The sequence below is a fragment of the Akebia trifoliata genome, chromosome 3 (genome assembly GCF_017979445.1).
Source record: "Akebia trifoliata isolate Shusen 1 chromosome 3, ASM1797944v1, whole genome shotgun sequence".
NCBI lineage: Eukaryota > Viridiplantae > Streptophyta > Magnoliopsida > Ranunculales > Lardizabalaceae > Akebia > Akebia trifoliata.
The window spans coordinates 9,278,049-9,299,190 of record NC_141377.1 but is presented as its reverse complement, the minus strand read 5'-3'; the positions used below and the strand labels follow the sequence as shown (position 1 = coordinate 9,299,190).

The following is a 21,142-nucleotide window of genomic DNA, read 5'->3' as shown; positions in this document are numbered from 1 at the left end:
AACGACAACCATTTCAACACACATATAGACAACGCGTTTTGTCTTATATGGGAAAAAATGTTTGGAATGGGCTGATTTTTTGTGAGGATGATCTCTGTGTGTTGCAATGTGTGTTGCAGGAACCCGACCCTATATGTATATATATATATATATATACACTGGAACAGAACTTTGGGCTTGCCCAGATGATGTATTATAAATACTGCTGGAAAAGCTTTTACTAGATACCATGTTTGGATCCAAGTAATATATATATATATATATATATATATTATATATATATAATATATATATATATATATATATATATATATATAGGGTCCCGTTCAGCAACAAACATTTTGACAAACATTTTGGCAAAACATTTTTCAAAACATGGGTTAAAGGTTTTAGAATGGGCTGATTTTTGGTGAGGATGATCTCTACGGTGAGGAGATCATCCTCACCAAAAATCAGCCCATTCCAAAACTTCTAGCCCCAGTTTACAAGTTGAAAAATCGTGGACCGTCTATTTTTTGGAAACCATTTTTTATGGGGTTAGAAGTTTTGGAATGAGCTGATTTTTGGTGATGATGATCTCCACACCGTAGAGATTATCCTCACCAAAAACCAGCCCATTCTAAAACCTCTAACCCATGTTTTGAAAAATGTTTTGCCAAAATGTTTGTTGCTGAACATTTCCCATATATATATATATAGGGTGGCATTCGGAGGTCTTAAAGAGAGCCAAACATTTTTTCAATGTATGGATTAGAAGTTTTGGAGATCATCCTCACCAAAAATCTGCCCATTCCAAAACTTCTAACCCCATCAAAAGTGATTTACAAAAAGTGGACAGTCCACAATTTTTCTACTTGTAAATTAGGGTTACAAGTTTCGAAATGAGCTGATTTTTGGTGAGGATGATCTTTTCGTATATATATTCTTTGATTGGTAAGCTGGACTTGAACACATGACCTCAAAGTCGACTTGAACACATGACCTCAAAGTCGCATTGCAATAAGTCAGCCAACTGAGCTATGGGTCCAAGCCCAATGAAAGTAATGTTAATGTGCTTGGTTGCTGGTATAGCGCAGGAGGTGACATGTCAGGGACATTACATGATGGGATTCAGGCCTGTTGGCCCTCCTTAGAGCCCATTGAGGGGTGGTCTCATTCCGGGAAGGGGAGAGTGGCGGAGCAGTCAAAAGCAACAGACTGTAAATCTGTTGGAAGTTTTTCTACGTAGGTTCCAATCTTGCCTCTCCCACTTGTTGTAGACTCAAAGAAGGAAAAGGAGGCATTCGTCAGTGTAGAAAGGCCAAACGAGAGAAGCTCTTTATTTATTTGGCCGTGCCATGAAGTGAAATTGTATCGAATGTTAGTTAGAGAGGTTGGCGAACTTATAGATTCCCTATCTACATCCAATCCCAATGAGAATAGAAGCGAGTTGCTTCTTGCTTTGCTTGTAGTCGTAGTCTGTTAGTCTCTGTAGTTGGCATTCCTACATGCACACACCTGCCAGAATGCCTCCTTGGTGACGTTACGAGTGCTTGTTGATGGATAATCTCTTGGATGGGGCATGGCCCAAAAACTATTGTCAGAAGTATCTGAACCTTTCGATTAAGAACTAAACCTTGGAAGATTAGAAAGAACAAGGTTTATGCTAAGGTGAGTAATTTCAATTGATCGTAGCAGTGAGAGTGAGGATCAACACAGATAAGAAATGTCTCTAGACAAAATTGGATGGAGGAATAAGATTTGTTCGGTTGACTCCAAGTTTTGGGGATGAGGCTTGTACCAATGATGATTATGATGCATGGCATGTGTTAGTGGGTCATGAGTGCCTTCATCAGTATAGGGTGGAGACGAGTGGGATTGTGATGTTTTGGATTGGGTCACCAAATCCACTGAATTATTGCCACTCTTATGTTTCCTGATCAATGTCACATTCTGGTCTAGGTCAAAAATTGAAACGTTACATTCTGAAATAGAATGAAGCATGGATATGATAATTGATTCTCATTCTGAGGATGTTCTATCTAATTAGAATAACATTTGGTCGCATCAAGTGTAGAGGTATGGGGGGACAATTTGGAGCACCTCTCTATTCTAGGCATGTCAATAGGTTGGCTTTGTTCGGTTCCTAAGGTAATTAGAATCCAACCTTCATATTTTTCTGATTTTGATTTTTGTCAATTTCATTTCTAAAATAAGTGGAATTGTCACTAGAAGTGCCAAGAAACAGGGTACTCACCACACCTTGAATGATAGTAGAATGCTATCTTCTTTACAAACAAGCTTTTTTTTCCATCATAAAATTGAAAGAGTTGCGATTTTCTGATGCCCCCGCTCCCTCTGACATATCCTTCTTGACGTGTCATGGGCTAGAACCACAGATCTTTTTTCTTGAGATACACAACTGCACATCTCCATAAATATGTGCAGTTATGTATCACGAGGAAAAAGTTCTATGGTTCTAGCACACACCATGTTAGGGGGCCTACGTCAAAGGGGGGCATCAGAAAATCATCATTCTATGAAAAATATAAGCCTTCTATGAAATATTGCACAAAGCTTTTCCATTTCAAGAACATAAGTCATTACCCAATCTCTACTATAACCCTATTAAATCTCTCAAACCACGTTTTCGGAGACTTTGAGATCATAGATGGCTTTCCTGAGTTTGCACACTTTGCCTTCCTCTCACTTGCACATGAATCCAAGTGGAAGAGAGGAAATCTGCTCAAGTAAAGGAGAGGGCATGAAAGAGACTCTAAAAGCGTTAATAACATACTTACAATTTATTCTATTAAAGATGCATGTTAATTTTTGTTTGGGTGATTTAGACATGCCCTTCTACATTTTTTCTAATATTAGAGATACACCCTATATTTTGAAATTGATGGCATGCATCATTTCACCTTTGTCTTCTAAATAAATTAAGAGAAAAAGACTCAAATGCTCTCATCTTCAACATCTTGTCAAAAATCTAATCCAGATTTTTCTTCTCATTACCAGTCATCTTCAAGTTCTCCGACACCAACCTCCATGGTATATTTACTTAACTTAATCTTTAATTCATCGTTTTCAACATAAAACTGACCCTTTGCATAAAACTCTAGATTTTTCTACTTATAATCCCATCATTTTAAATTTTTTCAAAAATCTTATTTGTTTTTTCTTCTCAAAACTAGTCATCTTCAAGCTCTTAAACCTCTAAGATAATTTTAATATATTTAATCTTAATTTAATCCATCATTTTCTACCTTACCTTTTTTTTTTTTTTTGTGTGTGTAAAAATTCATATCTTTTTTCAATCCAAAATTTCATCATTTTATACTTTCTCAAAAATTCTATCTTGCCTTTAGATTTGAAGGTTGAGACATGAAGATTACTGATTTTTAAAAGAAAATATCTGATTTTGAGACTAGAGGTTGAAGATGAGGGCATTTGAGCATTTTCTCCTTTATCTGTAGAAGACTGAGGTCAAGGGACAGCATATCTTCATTTTCAAAACATGGGGAGTATCTATAACATTTAGAAAAACATAGGAGAGCATGTCTAAATCACCATATTATTTTCGAAAAGTTAAAATTCTTCTTCCTGTACCAATAATAAACTTTTAAAAGAACTTGTCCTTGTTTAATATTAGTACAAATATTATTTAACTAAATTCAAATTTGAAAAATAGTCATGTTTGATTGATTTTAGTGTCGAATTCACAGGATATTAAAGTAAATATGGGTTAATTCAAACTAGTACAAATTGAAAGATCTTCATTTACCTCTTTTCTCATTTCAGAAATGAACAAATTCATCATTAATTAAAAATAATAATAATAATAACAAGTCAATATTTCTTATTTCCTATTAATAAAAAATAAAAAACGAGACATTTAATAGATTAATTTCTCAGAATGTAATTTTTTACAAACTCGGCATAACAAAAATTCTGAACCATCTTCCAAGACAATCCTCTTAATTTGAGAACCTCTTTTTTGCAATATTTTCAACAAAAAATTTACAATCTCTCTCAAATTGCAAATCTTTTTCATATACCATTTTGCAGTAGTGCAATTTGAAAACAATATTTAGGTCAAACCAACCGATAGCTCTGCAGTTCGTTATTATTACTGCAGTAGTTCGGTTGGAGGTTCAGCCCCAGATTAGCAATCAATCTCTCAGCACAACAAAAAATAAAAATAAAAAAGGCAAATCAAAGCACCCACACCAATTAGAATAGATTATCTTTCATGTTCCCACCAATTAGTAGACTAAAAAATTGATCTTCTCTGTCATTTGCAGGTCGATCAGTGTCAATCACTCTCTTGGGAAACCCAATTTCATTTGTTTGTGATGGTGTGGGTTTTCTTACAGACACAAATGCAACCTTTTTCCCTGATTTTGCTTCAAGTTTCAGAGATTGTGGGCTTGGAAATGAACCTGTAGTAATTGCAACTTTGCCTCTTTCTTCAGAAAAAATATTGTCAGGTGATCCTCCATGGCCCTTATCGTCATCCCCATGAGCTCTAACCTCTGTCGTATTGTGGATCTTGATGGCCTGATTTTTATGTCGCTTTGTGTCTGTGGGACCAAGTTCATCACCTGGAGATGGAATAGAAATTGAGCAAGACTGGTTTCCAATAAGCAAGAAATTCTGGATTAACTTATGGAATGCCACACTGGTGAAATCATTGGTTTAAAGTCAATTAACAGACACATCAAACTATGGAAAATGATGGGTATCATTGGACATTACTGTCAAACTGTACTTGTTTTTGCCATAGATATGGCCCACAGTCAAAGAAGAGTGGTGCCGAACATCCAATTGATTGATTCGTCTTCGATAAGATCTGTTAGCCTAAAAAATTAACCATCTGGTACATGGAATTCTCCTCTGACCCCAAGCCTACTCATCTTCCTTCGTTTATCCACTCAAAAGAAAAACAATTGATTGGTTGGATAGGATCATCCTGACTTTCCAGTTTACTGGATTTTCATGGATGGTTTCTATTGCACAATTTGCATAAAAGTATAATGTAGAGAGAGAGCTACTATATTATTCTAACAAAAAAAAAGCACCAACTTGGAAGGATGAGAAGATGTCCTGCTCTCCACATTTTCCATATCCAAAATAATACAAATAAATGTATGTAAAACTGACACACACATACATATATATGTAGGGAAGCGTTCGGAGGCCCCAAAGAGAGAAACATTTTTCAATATATGGGCTAAAAGTTTCGGAATAATCTGATTTTTTGTGAGGGTGATCTCTATGGTGAAGAGATCATCCTCACAAAAAATCAGTCCATTCTGAAACTTCTAACCCCCATCAAAAGTGGTTTACAAATAAATGCCGATCCACGATTCTTCAACTTGTAAACTAGGGTTAGTAGTTTCAGAATGGCTTGATTTTTTGTGAGGATGATCTCCTCACCATAGAGATCATCCTCACAAAAAATCAGCCTATTCCGAAACTTCTAGCCCATATATTAAAATGTGTTTAGCTCTCTTTAGGGCCTCCAAATGCTCCCCATATATATATATATAGATACTAGAGTTCACCCGTGCCTACGGCATGAGCATCCTCTCTCACGTTAAGGGGGTAAAGCAAAAAAAATAAAGTTTAAGGGTATTATTATAAAAAAAAAATTGAGATTAAAGGGATAAAAAATGAAAAATAATAAAGTGGATTAAAGAGATAAAAGAGAAAATATATAAAGTTAGAGGACGGGGCATCCTCTTTTGGGTTAAAGGGGTAAAAGTGAAAAAAAAAATAGAGTTGGAGGGGTATTATAAATTTTTTTTTTTTAGATTATAGGGATAAAAGATGGAAAATAATAAAATGGATTGAAGAAGTAGAAGAAAAAATATAGTAAAATTAAAGGAGGTGAAGAATAAAGGAAACAAAATGGGTCCTATGAAACTATAGCTTGATGAGAGGTTTAACCCATAAAATTGTAATAAAAAATTTGAGATTAAAGAAGTAAATGATAAAAAATAATAAAGTAGATTAAAGGGATAAAAGAAGAAATATAGTAAAGTTAAGGGAGGTGAAGAATAAAAGAAATAAAGTGGATCCCAAGAAACTATAACTTGATGGAAGGGGTATTATTAAAAGAAATTGAGATTAAAGGGGTAAGAGATGAAAAAAATAAAATGGATTAAAGGGGTAAAAGAGAAAATATAGTAAAGTAAAAGAGGGCATCCTCTTTCAGGGTAAGGGGGGTTAAAGTAAAAAAAATAAAGTTGGAGAGGTATTATTAAAAAAAATTGAGATTAAAGGGGTAAAAGATGAAAAATAATAAAGTGGATTAAAGGCATAAAAGAGAAAATATAATAAAATTAGAGAAGGTGAAGAATAAAGGAAATAAAGTGAGTCCCATGACACTATAGCTCAATGGGAGGTTTAACCCACAACACTGGATGATGGAATGTTTATGTCACACACAACTGTTCCAACTCAGTTGTGTTTTATTATATATATATATGGAGACAGCTCATGGAACAATAATTGTGACAAAATCTATGACAATGGTTTTTTTCTTACATAGGTTAGAAGTTTCGGAATGGGCTGGATTTTTGGTAAGGATGATCTCCTCACCATAGAAATCATCATCACCAAAAATCAGCTCATTCCGAAACTTCTAACCCCATCAAAAGTTGTTTATAAAAAAATTGACGGTCTACGATTCTTCAACTTGTAAATTGGGGTTAGAATTCGGAATAGGCTGATTTTTTGTGAGGATGATCTCTATGGTGAGGTCCCATGAACCATTGTAATGGATTTTGTCACAATTATTGTCCCATGAACCACCCGCTATATATATATATATCTATATATCTGTGTGTGTGTGTGTCTCCAAACAGGGACTTGGTAAGTATGAGATGACACTTTTGAGAAGCCCAACACACCAATACATCTATGCGTATTACCATCACCATCAAAGCCTAAGTCCAAAAATATAGGATCTGCTGGACGAATATCTTGTTTTGCTGTTGTCCTAGAAATTTTTTTCCTTAAAAGGAAATTCCTGCTGTTTTGGCACTTGGAAAAAATGTCTTTTAAGTTTCCATACATAGCCCAAGTATGAGATGGCGTCTAAACCTTTTTTCTTTTTGGCAATCGTAAAATACCAATAAATCAGGTGGTTAGAATTGACCAATCAGGACGACTTTTTGGTCCAAAGACCTCGGTTCAATCTTTCCCTTATGAAGTATAATATAAATCCCAAAAATTCAATTTGTGAAAAATTTGAGTTCTATTGGAGCGAAATGGAGAGGAGAAGAGAGGTTTTAGTGGAGCGGAAGGTATTTGAGCTAAGGGAAGTTTGGGTTCAACGCAAGAGAGGGATTGAGATTAAGGAAAAGGGAAAAAGGCTGGACTCAACTATTCAACTGGTAGCGGAGGAAGCAGTTTGGGTTTCTAAACAACTCAATCTAGCGAGATCTTCGATGAAATTTTTCAGAGCAAAGTTTTCTAAACCAGGAAGAATTTTCTTGATACAGGAAGACCAAAACAACTATGGCAGATTTTTGAAGCTCCAACAATTCTCAGATAACGTTTGTTCGAGAGATATTGTGTTTCCAGAAGGTTTAGGGGAAATGGGTGGGGGGTAGTAAGCACTGCTCTTTCAGCTTTGGTAAGCCTAGAGGAGAAGATGAAGGCAACTCAGGAGATGAAGGCAACTCGGGAGGAAGGTGCAATGGCCAACCCATGGGTGCAAGCTCTTCCTATTCCTTCAGTTTCAGAGTCAGTTATTCCGGCTGATGTAGGTGAAAAGTCGAGCTCCAGGTCTATGGTTAAGCAAGCTCATAACAACGGTCCAGTGTTCGGAAGATGGAGATGGGCTTTGATTTGTACTTCGAGTTCTTTGGAGGTAGATTGGGTAGAATTTTTGTCGGAAATGAAAAAAGATTTAGCCCAATCCACAAATATTAAACTATTAACTTAGGAACCCTGTACTCGGATTTTGATGTTGGGTAGCAAATCAGAATTTTTGAAAGTGAACTCTAGGAGGGTTGTTGCGATGGGAACCAACTCTTTTTACCTGAGACCATGGTTTGCAGATTGTAATTCCTTCAAACCAATTTGGAATGAAGGGGGTACTTGGGTAAACATTACGGGGGTACTTGGGTAAACATTACGGGGTTACCATTTCATTTATGGATGAATCACGTTTTCCGTAAGATTGGTGATCAATTGGGTGGACTCTTAGAGGTGAACTCGTTCACTCTAAGTCGTGCGAGTTTGGACAGTGCAAAGCTTAGGGTCGGTGGCTGTCCTTGGAAGATGCCACGAGGATTATTTGTATGGGTAGATGGGTTTCGTTACAGCTTGGGGGTGGAGTTGGGAATTGAAGATCATAAAGGTCAGGGTCTGCAAGAAGAGTTAAAGAAAGGAGATGTAAGTGAAAACAATCTCTCAGCGGCAATCGGTATTCAGGTAGATGAAGAGGAATTTCAGAAAGTGGAGGAAACAAATCCGTTGGAGAAGAAGGTACCTGGAGATAGCGGGTGTAGCTGGGACTTATCAAAACTAGATGGAGGTACTGTGCGAGTTAAGCAGTCGAGTATACAGAAATTCAAATTCCGCCCCATTTTAGGACACGTGTCAGACTTAGCAATAAGGTGAAGCCACACAGATGGAGTACACAGCAAGCTAAAATAGTGAGAATGCTAGCCAAAACAGCTAGAAATCTAGAGTTCATGAGTTGGCTACGCAGGAATGATTTGATTGACTCAAATAAGCCCGAGGCAGATGGCACAGATAGGATGAGTAAAGAGGCCCAATGGGCTGTGGGTTGGACTGAAGATAAGCAGGCCTGTGTATCAATTGCGAATGGGTTGGATCAAGATGGGACAATAAGAGACACTGTGGGCTTCATAGATTCAGATCGAGGCCCAATCAGGAAACAAAAGGTTATGTTTCTGGTTGGCCCACCATCATTCAAGCTTAAATGGGCTGGACTAATAAGGAGTAAGGCTTGTGGGTCTTATAATAAACAGATTGCTGCAAGAATTGAGTTGAACCAGATCGAGTCGTCTTCTTCACAAACAGGTAACGAGAGAGAGATAGCCTAGGTGACTGCAAATTTTGGGGAGGTCGGGAATGATTCTGAGAATAGGATGGGTTACGATGTCAAGGGTAATTCTAATCTGATGGAGGTAGCTACGGGGACTATTAGAAAGGAGAGAGGAAGAGAACCAAGTTTAGGCGATGTTCGGTTAGATTATAGAAGCAATAGTGGGGATATAGTTTGCTATAGGATAGGGGTCAGTGGGTTCGACAGTGGCAGATCTTGGAGCTATAGTGACATGTGGTGACCAGTCAGTGAATTTTCCAGAAACCGAGAGGAGGATGAAAGGCAGAAAGGAGCAGTCGACTCTCTATCTTGAAGAAGGAGGAAGATCAGTTTGAAGAAAGGTAGAAAGGTTCTGAAATCTCTGTCAGATTCGGAAGCAACTCAGAGGAGAAGTGGGACAGACATCGCAAGAATCTTTGTGATCATTATGGGTTGCTGCTTGATCCAGGGAGCTCGATTATGTTGAGTTTGTGGCAGGATAGCCGATGTGTATTCCCTAGGGAAGGTATTTCTAAATCTCCACCATTCCCTGTTGGCTTCTTTCTTCTCCGTCCTTTGAATAATTCTTTGTTGGCTTTTTGTTTGGGTGCTGGTGGGGTATCTGGTTGTTTCTCTGTGTTTCCTTAGTGTTTTACTAACAGGTTTCAGATTCCTTTAGCCTTGATCAATTCCCCCCTGGTCAGTGAGCTCTTTCTAGAAGATGATATTTTGAGGGAGAGTAGCAAAGATGCCCTTCGACCTTCCTCGTCGATAGTTCCCATGACTCAGACACCGGACGAGGTGACAGGCTTGAAACACTCAGAAGCGTATTTAGATGGATATTGGGCTGATAGAGGGTTGGAAGATCCGGACTCGGTTCAAGGAGAGGATATGTTAGTTCAAACAGAGATGGAAACAGTCGAATGGTTAGTAAGTCAAGCCTTGATTATGGCGAAGGAATTTGGAATAATACCTGAGACAGAAGATAAGGATTGTTCGCTCATCCTAAGAGTAGTTATAGAAGATTCAAAGGATAGAGCTCTTCTAGAGTCAGAGTTGCAGGAAATAAGCAAGGAAACTGGAGTAGGTGTTGACGAGTTGGGTCTAGATGTGTCAGATAGCCAAGAAATTCAAACCTTCAGGGATAGTCAATCGAATGAGGTGGTTGTGGTGGCTCCTATGGATTCAGTGAAGAGGCTCTCTTTGCCAAAAATGGTTAGGGGGGGGGGGGGAATTGTAGAGGTTTTTTGTGGTTTAGGTCTGGGTTTTGCTTAGGTTTCTATGTCGATTAAGATGTTGTCTTGGAATGTGAGAGGATTAGGGCATAGAATGAAAAGGGCAGTTGTGAAAGCATTCATCAATTCAAATAGGCCATTTTTAGTTACTCTTCAAGAGTCGAAGCTCTCAATTTGTGAGGATAAGGTGATTAAGGATCTTTGAAGGGGGAATATTGGGTGAGTAGCTCTTCCAGCTCTTGGGAGTGCAGGCGGGATTATTTTGATGTGGAATAAGGATTTAGTACAAGTGATCGACAACTTAGTTGGGACTTTTTCTATTTCTATCCTTTGTAAGTGTGTAAATGAGGATTTTCAATGGGTTTTCTCAGGGGTTTATGGTCTCACAATTAGTAGGGAGAGACAACAATTTTGTGAAGAGTTGGAGGATATAGCGGGTTATTGGGATAAGCCTTGGGTGGGGGGGGGGGGGGATTTCAATGTCATCAGATTTACTAATGAGATGAATGGGAGACAAAGAATTACGAAGGGGATGAGGGATTTCAATGCGTTTGTGAATAGATTTGCCTTAATGGACTTTCCCTTAATTGGTAGAAGGTTTACTTGGTCTAATAATCAAACTGAACCTAGAATGTCCAGACTAGATAGATTTTTGGTATCAGGGGAATGGGAGGAGAAGTTTAGTAATGTGATACACTCGGCAACCCCCAGTTTAGTTTTGGATCACTCCTATTGTTATTGAGGCGGGTCAAGGTCGTACTAGTCCGATTCCTTTCCGGTTTGAGAACATGTGGCTTATCCATCCAAATTTTGCAGATTTAGTCAAAGATTGGTGGGGTGAAGGTCCAACGGTGGGGTATCCAGGTGTTGTTTTCAAGAACAAGCTCAAATATCTAAACGAGAAATTGAAAAGGTGGAATAAGGAAGTAGTGGGGAAGGTTGAATTGAGAAAGGAGGAGATTCTTGAGGAAATTGATGCCATAGATTACAAGGAGGAACTAGGGGACTTAGAAATAGATGATAGAGTGAGAAGAACTGAGCTTAAGCTAGAATTTCGAAGAGTGGCTTTGATGGAGGAGACGAGTTGGAAACAAAAATCTAGGATCAAGTGGCTTAAGGAGGGTGATAATAATACTAAGTTTTTCCATAAGATGGCCAATTATCATAGAAAAAACAACCATATGGACAATTTGATGATCAATGGAACTATGGTGGAAGGGGAAGAGGGTATTAGGGAAGGTGTAGTGAATTACTACAAAGAACTCTATAGGGAAAGAGAAGACAGGAAACCTCGTCCTGACAATCTCGAATTTAATACGTTAACGCAAGACGAAAGGTTGTGGTTAAAAAGGCAGATTGGGGAGGAAGAAGTGAGAACAGTAATTGCTTCCATGGGTGGGAACAAAGCGCTGGGGCCAGATAGTCTTACAATAGAATTCTTTAAACACTGTTGGGCTATTATTTGTGAAGACTTTATGAAGGTGGTTTGGGAGTTACAGGAAAATATTGTTTGGATTATGCCTTTAATAGTACTTTTGTGGCATTGATCCCCAAAAGAATAGGGACGGTTGACTTGGGCGATTTCAGGCCTATTAGTTTAGTGGGTTCGGTGTATAAGATTATCTCCAAGGTGTTGGCTAACAGATTGAAAGAAGTAATGAAGAATTTAATTGGGTATGAACAAGGCGCTTTCATTAAGGGAAGACAAATTTTGGATGGTGTGCTTATGACTAATGAGTGTTTAGATTCTAGGATGAAAGATGAGAAGGAGGGGCTTATTGGTAAAATTGATATGCAAAAGGCTTATGACCATGTGAGTTGGGATTTTTTGAAGTATATGTTGGGTAGGATGGGATTTGGTTCTAGGTGGATCGGGTGGATTATGAAATGCATTACATCGGTTTCTTTTTCTATCTTAGTCAATGGTAGTCCGGCAGGGTATTTTAGGAGTTCCAGGGGCCTGAGACAGGGTGATCCATTATCCCCTTTTTTATTTCTTATAGTGACAGAGGCTTTGGGAAAAATGTTCAGGAGGGGGGTTGAGATAGGGAGGCTTTCGGGTTTTAAAGTGACGAATGAGGGTCCTTTGATTTCGCACTTGCAATTTACTGATGACACTTTAGTGTTCTTAGATCCTTCTAGAGAACAAGTGAGAGCTCTTAGGGTTTTATTATGTTGTTTTGAAGCGATTTCAGGTTTACATGTCAATCTTCAAAAAAGCAAGTTATTTGGGGTTGGCAAGGTTCAGAATCTCCAAATTTTAGTAGCTACACTGGGGTGTAGCAGTGATACGCTCCCCTCATCCTATTTAGGTTTACATATAGGGGCTCCATATTGTAGTAAACATATCTGGGAGGGAGTTATTGAGAAAATGGAAAAGAAGTTGAGTACTTGGAAGGCTAAATATCTATCCAAAGGGGGTAAGGTTACGCTGATTAAGAGTACTTTAACGAGTATTCCGATTTATTTTCTATCCCTTTTTTCGTTACCTCAATCAGTGGAAGTTAAGATTGAAAAACTTATGAAGAATTTTTTGTGGAATTATAAGAATGGTGGTAGAAAGTATCATTTAGTGAATTGGAAGATGGTTTGCAATCCAAAAAAGAGTGAAGGTTTGGGGATTAGAGGGCTCAGATTAACTAATAAAGCACTCCTAGGCAAGTGGCTTTGGAGATTCGGGGAAGAAAGAAATAATTTGTGGAGGAAAGTAGTGCAGGCTAAATATGAAGAAAAGAGGTTTGGTTGGTACAGTGAAGAGGCTAGAGGGAGATATGGGTGTAGTGTGTGGAGAGGTATTCTGAAGGGTGTGGATAAGTTTGAAAAAGAGATTAGATACAAAGTTGGGATGGGGGATAAGGTGAGTTTTTGGGAGGATGTTTGGTGTGGAACTTCAGCTCTGTCTACTCAATATCCATCCTTGTACGCTTGCTCTTTGAAAAAGAATAACTCAGTAAGGCAGTGTCTGAATCGGGTTGAGAACACGGACTCTTGGGATCTGGGATTTAGGAGGAATTTCAATGATTGGGAATTGACGGAGGTTGCATCTCTTCTAGATCTTCTTGATTTGGTTCAATTCAAAGAGAACAAACAGGACAGAAGGGAATGGGTCAAGGCTAAGGATAAGAAGTTCTCTGTTAGGTCCTTTTATCATTGTCTGCTTCCGGTGGGTGAGGTTTCTTTCTCTACATCTATCATTTGGTCCTCTCTTGTTCCTTCGAAGGTGTCGTTCTTTCTTTGGCTTGCCTCTTTGGGTAGAATTCTTACCTTGGATAACTTGATCTATCGGGGGTGGATTACTCCAAATTTTTGTTTTCTTTGTTCTAGGGATGGGGAGTCTGTCAACCACATTCTTATTCATTGCCCTTTCTCCCGTGCCATTTGGGTGTTCTTTTTATCTCGCTTCCAGGTGGATTGGATCCTTCCTTTATCTTTTTGTGCACTTCTAGAGGGTTGGAGCTTCAACATCTTCCATTCTAGAAGGAGGCATCTTTGGGCTATCCTCCCTTTTGTTATTGCTTGGGGTCTCTGGAGAGAGCGCAACAACAGGGTATTCCTTAGCAAGGAGAACTCGTCTCACGCAGTGATCTTGGAGATTTTGGGGCTTCTGTTTCTTTGGTCAAAGTTGAGTAAAGACTTTGAGGGATTGTTGTTTCAAGACTTTGTATTTAATTGGGATACCGTTTGTGACGTGTAGGTGCCCGCTGGGTGTGTTTTTTCTTTTTATTTGCGGTTTTTGTTTCTTGTAATTTTTCTCTTGTTGTTAGGGGGCTATCTCAACCTCCCCTTCTTCTTTTTTCATTAATATAATTTATATTTATAATATATAAAAAAAAAGTATAATATAAAGTAGTATTCATTACTCCCCAGAAATAATAAAAAAGAATAATATGGAAATCCAAAGCTCCTGTTCTATTAGGAATATCATAAATAAACAAATGTTCCATAGGTATCTTATCTTATCAAAACAATATGAAATTCTCACCTCCAAGCCAAGCTTCAATACTTTGATACGCTATATTTGATGATTGGAGAGGAACCTCTATTCCTACTCCAAGATGGCCATCTCGTTTCTTGGTCTCACTTTTGTTGACTTTCTCGAGCAATATAAACTTGTCTGTCTCCCAAACGCACTCCAAGGTTATAAATTCCTCATTTGAGGGATAGTACTCCCTAAAAAACTACACAAAAATCAAAGAAATATTCAGAACTACTAGAAACCAAAAGGAATAGAGGTAGCTATTAAAATCAGGAAAGCAGACCTCGAGTCCTTCACCATTGAGTTTTATAGATTGCTCCTTCTGAGCGATAGATGAGACCATGTTGAAGACCGAAACTACATCAAGTAATATCTGTCGAACAGTGAAAGAAATCGAACCCAAGCTAGTAAATCAGAAGAAACAAGCAGCACATCTTGCTTACAAATAAGGCAAAAGTTATTTATCCATGCAGTACATGATGGGCCCCAGCAATGAGATCCTAATACCCAAAAGTTGCAAGATTCAACGGTCCTTAGCATGGTCCCATTAAAAAACAAGATGTATTAAAATGAAGTATCTAATAGAACCATTAGTGACACCCAATTGGTGTATGTTTCAAAGTATGTGGATCTCTGAGGTGGGACCCATCATTTGGACATCTTGAAAAATAAGTGCCTTTGTCCATCTATGCATACAGCTTGACTTGTAAAGGCTTTTTTATTTGTCGTGATAAAATTGTTCAATTTTTCTAGATTAACAAATATTATACTGATAATCACATTGAAAAACAAATGTGAACAATGAAACAAATACCTTAAGATTATTGTAGAAAATGCAACGGTACTTACTTGTTGGACCAAAACTCGAAGCCGTGCTAGGAGAGCCAAAATTGTTAGAGAAAACCCCATGAAAAATGATCGAGCCAGCAAGGAAGATATCTCACTAAAGAATTGGTTAAGATAAAACTGTGATCCATTTTGTTAACCTACTCCAACATGAACGTGTTGAATAAGCCTTCTATTAAAATACTGTAACAAAATAGGAAAAAAAATATTTAATTATTTTACAATGGTTTACTCGTTATGATATTATATGATCAATGTAGAAGGATCTATGAAAGGCGGTATAATAGGTGCAAATAAGGCTTGCTTGCTGAGCATAGGTATAGAGATTTCTTTCCAGTTAGGTGACTTTGGTTCCCGACTAAACCAAGCAATGGCCGTTCGGTTTCCATTGCATCAAGAGAGGAAAGGGATGATGTATTGGAAAGGAGAAACAGGAGACTATGGAAAACAATTATGGCTCTTGGGATTCTAAGTGTTTCGACCACATGTTTTGCTTTGAATCCCCCCCCCCTCTGGTTACTGAGGCAAAAGGGGAACCTAGACACCCAATTATTGGTGCCAGGAGACTGGGGAAAACAATCCCACGGTCACACGCACCGCCTCCTTGGAAAGTCCTACATGCAACCGGTTGAGTTGAGGGTCAACTGGACCCTGGAGGGTGGTCCCAAGAAATTCATTGCTTCGCGGGGTTTTGAACACTTGACCTACCCTTCATGAGAGCTTTATCAAGGCTTGGCCTACCACTAGGCCAACCCCTTGGGGTTATATATATGTATATGTGATTATTTGGTTGAGACTTGAGAATGCTAATATTATAACTTGGATTCAATACACCAAGTTTGATGAGCCTCTGGTGTAATAATAAGGTTGCTATTAGTATCACACATAATTCGGTTCAACATGAACCAAAAATGTTGAGGTTGATCGATATTTTTTGAAGAAGACAAGTCTGATTTGTACAGCAATTGTGAAGTCAAAAGACCAAGTGGCAGAATATCTTTACCAAACTATTTTACAAGAATACATCATGTGAGAAGTTATAAAAGTTGAGCATGTCAAATATCTATGCACCCACCAACTTGAGGGAACGTGTCAGAAAAAGGCCATACTTGTCATTTTCCTTAGTTTATGTGTTAATTATATTTACCTCTTTTTAGAAGGGCAATATATATATGGGGTGGTGTTTGGAGGCCCTAAAGAGAGCCAAACATTGTGCCAAACATTTTTTCAATGTATGGGTTAGGAGTTTCGGAATGATTTTTGGTGAGGATGATCTCTATGATGAGATCTTCCTCGCCAAAAATCAGCCCATTCTGAAACTTCTAACCCTATCAAAAGTGATTTACAAAAATCGAACGGCCCACAATTCTTCCACTTATAAACTAGGGTTAGAAGTTTTGGAATGAGCTGATTTTTGGTGAGGATGATCTCTTCACCATAGAGATCATCCTCACAAAAAATCAGTGCATTCCGAAACTTCTAACCCCTATTTTGAAAAAAAATTGGCACAATGTTTGGCTCTCTTAGGACCTCCGAACACTTCCCATATATATAGGGTCAGGATCCAGTGACTCATGAAGAATGACTCATGGAAAAAACACATGATCCCAACCATTCAAAAATAAAATCCAATGGTTGAGATTTATCTTCGAGATAAGTGTTTTAGAGATGTATGTTATGGAGATACACATAAATCTTGGCCGTTGGATTTTGTGTTTACACGGTCAGGATCATGTGTTTTTTCAATGAGTCATTCTTCATGAGTCAACGGATCCCAACCCATATTTATAGAAAAGTAAATCCCTTACAGGTTCCAAGGAATTCCTTGAAGATAAGGGGATTCCTCATTCGAAGGGAGGTAGACTATTCAAGAATTTCCCATTTCATTGAATTTCTGTCGTAATTAAATTAAGTAAGGAATTTAGAAAATCTAAATACTAAATAAAAGTCAGGATCATGTGTTTTTTCCATAAGTCATTCTTCATGAGTCAACGAATCCCAACCCATATATATATATATATATATATATATAGATGTATATATGGGTGAGGAGTTGTGTAACAAGACAACTTTTCTCCAAGATTTCTCCCGTCCCATTTCTTTTCCAATCTCAAACATAAACCCCAACCTAGCTAGATTTCAACCGTTACAAATAGGCTGCTAAAGTGATTATTTTAAATTACTTATAACTTTTATTTAAACTTCCAAACAATGCGTATAAGTTCAGACTTGGCTCATAGCATTCTTCAAAGGTTACCAAACACACTAAGGTGAGCGGGAAAGCCGACTGCATCAATACACAAAAATGATTACTAAAAATTCGCAAAATTTTAAAACTTCAGAAAATCAGCAGAATGGTGGTGGATTCACAGACAACTATCCCTAGTTTCCTATGTTACTCATATACAATAGAGATAAGGCAAAGATACATCATGGATGGACACGGCATTCAAACCTAAACATGAAGTGTACTACATGGTTATGGCATTCATTTGAAGAGTCCAGGTAACACTACGTTAGTGTGAGATTGAGATAGATTTGGGCAAGTATGAGTTATCGACACCTCTTGACTCACAAGGAGTGATGGAGTATTAATGAGCAGAGACCACTTGATAAGTGGGCAATCAACTAATCTAATTCATGCAAAGATTTGCAAAGAGAAGCATAATTTTTAAGATATAGAAACATCACCAGAGCAGTGGTAAATTCTCAGGCTCCCTTGAGTCACTGACTTATGGATTACCCATGACCCACTTGGAGGTAAATCTCAAGAAAATCAGTCATGGTCCAAGTTTCAACTTTCAAACATGGTTCCATATCTTCTAATTAAGAAGCTTCCCAAGGCATGATTGACATACTTAAATATTTAATCAGCAAGTAAAGGATACATAGCTGCCTTCAGCATGGGCTCAACCATCTGCAAAATAATTAGAAATAACATTAGAATAGGAAAGTGACACTATTTTTTATCTCTAACAAACTTAAAACTTGTGTCGTGCATCTCGTGTCAATACACCCACTCTCCCAGAGGGACCATTCAAGTGGTGAACCATGTTCTGAATAGCCCATGTCAAATAAACCCAATTGATCCAACAATCTTCCAAAACATAAACAGTATTCTTACTCGTACACATTTTAGCTTACGATAAAATACAGTTAAGATGGTCTGTTTGACATGACTTTGGGGGATATGGCTCACTAGTTGAACAGTCTAAGTTTATGATTAGGATGACAATATGTACACGAGATGCGAAGAAGAGAAATTCTGTCTAAGAAAGACTAGCCTAGTATAATCCTTGATAGTCAAAATGGTGCACATGAAGCACAAGCATTACAAAGAAATGTTATTGTGAAACTTTCCTGTTCACTTCAGCCCACAATTTAAACTATATAAAAGAATGTAAGATAGAGAAAAAGGGGACTTCAATTATATTTATAGGAAGATGATGGGAGTTGCATATTTAGACAGTCAGGTCATGGCCCAATGCTTGACTTTCAAACCTACAGTTTTTTGTAATGTTGCTGAAGGAACGGTTTATGTAAGATTACGTAAGGAAAAAAAAAACGGTCCTATTATAGATGATCTTTAGCAACAAACATTGGCCTAAAAAGTAAAGAAATATATAAGCACCACATCTTAGCAGGACTTCATTCTAATTGCAGTTTACAACAAAGAGTGCACTATAGCTGCTAGTCATCAAATAGGCCAGTATTCCTTCCTCAGTTTGGACCATGTTCTACGTGAAAGAAACCCAGAGGGTGATGTAAATCCTGAGATGGTCCAACTTTGGGAGTTCCGACACTGAGAATATTTGGACCACAAGAAGCTACTGTACAAGGAGCGCGCCCTGTAGTTTTCTTTACTTCCTCTGATCAAAGAGATTTTTAGTCCCAAATCGACCGATAAGGCAGTCTCCGAAGTATAAAACTGTGAAACTTCTACCTGATGGATTTGAAGACTCGAGCTATCCCATTCTCTGAGGTCAAATGCACAATAACAGATTCCCCTTCTTTCAACCACTATATCCCAGTGTTGGCTTAGGCAGACCCTTCCAACTCATCTATCTCAGCCTCAAATAAGTACATCGAGTAGCACACTTTGATCATGCCATGATGCCACATTCTCCTTAAAAAATTCATAATCTGAGTCCATGGCCATGAAGGATATGTGCGTATTACATTTTATAACAAATTCTAGTCTGACAGTTCTTCTCCAATAGATCATATTGCTAAGAGAAAGGAAACATATCTATTTCAATATAACAAGTTCCTAATGCCTTGGTTTACAGAAAGGAAATATATTTCTTAAATATGAAAAGTGCAACATGCCTTAGCTTGCCTTGGTTCAGTTAACTTATAGGAGAGTCACAATACATGCACAAGAAAGACCAAACAGCCCAAGAAAAAAAGAAAAGAAACAAGACTGCACCTGTGATAATAAACGTGCAACTCCCAGCAGTCGCTCCTGAAAATTATGCTTCTCACTGTTACATTTTCTCTTCTTTAACCTAAACCCCAAAAATTAACTTATCAGTCAAATATGGACCTAGAAAATATTTTCTTGTAAGATGATATACAGCTCATCTCAAAAAGAATAGAGTACAAATAGAACAACAATTGAAAAGACATTCCAAGATTCATCAATATCAAGCCTTATCCCAAATAATCCACCACCACTAGTGGTTTGCATAGCTGAGATACCAGATACAGATTTAATAAGGAAAACCCACAAAGGGAAAAAATATGGCATAGAGCAACAAGACAATACTATAAATAATAACCAAGAGTACAAGGTCTTTAGAGAGCTCTCAAGGCATATATTCTACCCTACTCTACCAGAACTAAATCAAGAAAATTCATACACCACCACGAATTAAGGCCCGTAACCACTTTCTTTGTTTTCTTTGTAGCATTTTTATAACCTTCTAGATTTTCCACATTTCTAATCAATTTGCCAAGATGTGTAAGAGATCCTTCTCTAATGACCTTCGGAACCCCACAATTCCACCACTAAGTTTCTTTACAAGTGCAACTTTTCTCCTTAAATTCCATCACCATATTATTTGGTATCTTATATTTACACCCCTTCTCTTCCATCTCTTAATGGAAAAAACCTAAAATCACTATCCTAGATGTTGATAACATGCATCTCAAGGTAGCACATCTACAATCCAGATCGAATTTGAGTTTAAGTATTACAATCACTCCCTCTTGGGATTACAAGACCTCGGTCCATGTTTTGAGAAGTCCATTTAGTACTGTCACTTATTTGGTGCTTCAATAGTCATTTTCTTTGTCACTAGTAGCTTGATTTCTCGCGTGCTGCCTACCAGATACAACAAGCAGCAAGATGAATGCGCACTCATAATGCCATCCCCACCCAAGATGATAGGTGTTCATTTGAACCTCATCTTTTCCTAGCTTTAGGCATCTCCAATATGAGAAATCAATACAGATCAAACAGATTTCCCAACCTTTCTTTTTTTTGTTAAGTTACAGATTTCCCAACCTGACGCATGTCTGTGCCATATGTTTTAATATTTTAAGGCTCACCTAAAAATTATGTATAATTTGTCAAACAATAAATTAGTAATAAATAAAACGTGTACTGATGAGCCTATGACATGCAATTTTTTTAATATAATCTGTACATCAAAATTCAATCAAAAATTTGTAAGTAAAACTATTTAAATTGAAATAAAATTTAAAAAAAAGAAACGTAGGATAGATATACATCTAAATGTATAACTGTGACAGCGAGAGTTCAAGTCATAAATAATTGAGTAGGCACGTACCAACAATATTTAAATTGCTTCTATAAAATCTTGTTGATGTATTATGAGCTATGAAGGTTCTTTTCTATTTGTTTTATAATTTCCTATAGAATAAAGCTGAAGTAACCTCAAGATTGTACCTGACATCGCACATCCTGACGTGAAAGTACATGGGAATCATAGATGCTTTTTATCAAGATACAAGTGAAAAAGCATCTATGGTTCCTATCCGCTTTCACGCCAAGATGTGTGATATGAGGTA

General features: G+C 37.6%; 1 protein-coding gene across 4 annotated transcripts in view; it reads right to left on the bottom strand.

Annotated features, from left to right (window-relative positions):
- Nucleotides 1-3,959: 3,959 nt before the first annotated feature.
- LOC147405913 (uncharacterized) overlaps nucleotides 3,960-21,142 on the bottom strand; it is a 33,667-nt gene continuing 16,484 nt past the window's right edge. For all 4 annotated transcript variants that reach the window (XM_086433802.1, XM_086433803.1, XM_086433800.1 and 1 more), the window contains 6 exons: nucleotides 19,536-19,614; nucleotides 17,995-18,023; nucleotides 15,110-15,203; nucleotides 14,544-14,633; nucleotides 14,267-14,462; nucleotides 3,960-4,586 (listed from right to left, as the gene is read on the bottom strand). In XM_086433802.1, coding sequence (XP_086289928.1) covers nucleotides 4,216-4,586; nucleotides 14,267-14,462; nucleotides 14,544-14,633; nucleotides 15,110-15,203; nucleotides 17,995-18,023; nucleotides 19,536-19,614 — 859 coding nt within the window. In that variant the 3' untranslated portion in view covers nucleotides 3,960-4,215. The remainder of the gene's footprint in view (nucleotides 4,587-14,266; nucleotides 14,463-14,543; nucleotides 14,634-15,109; nucleotides 15,204-17,994; nucleotides 18,024-19,535; nucleotides 19,615-21,142) is intronic.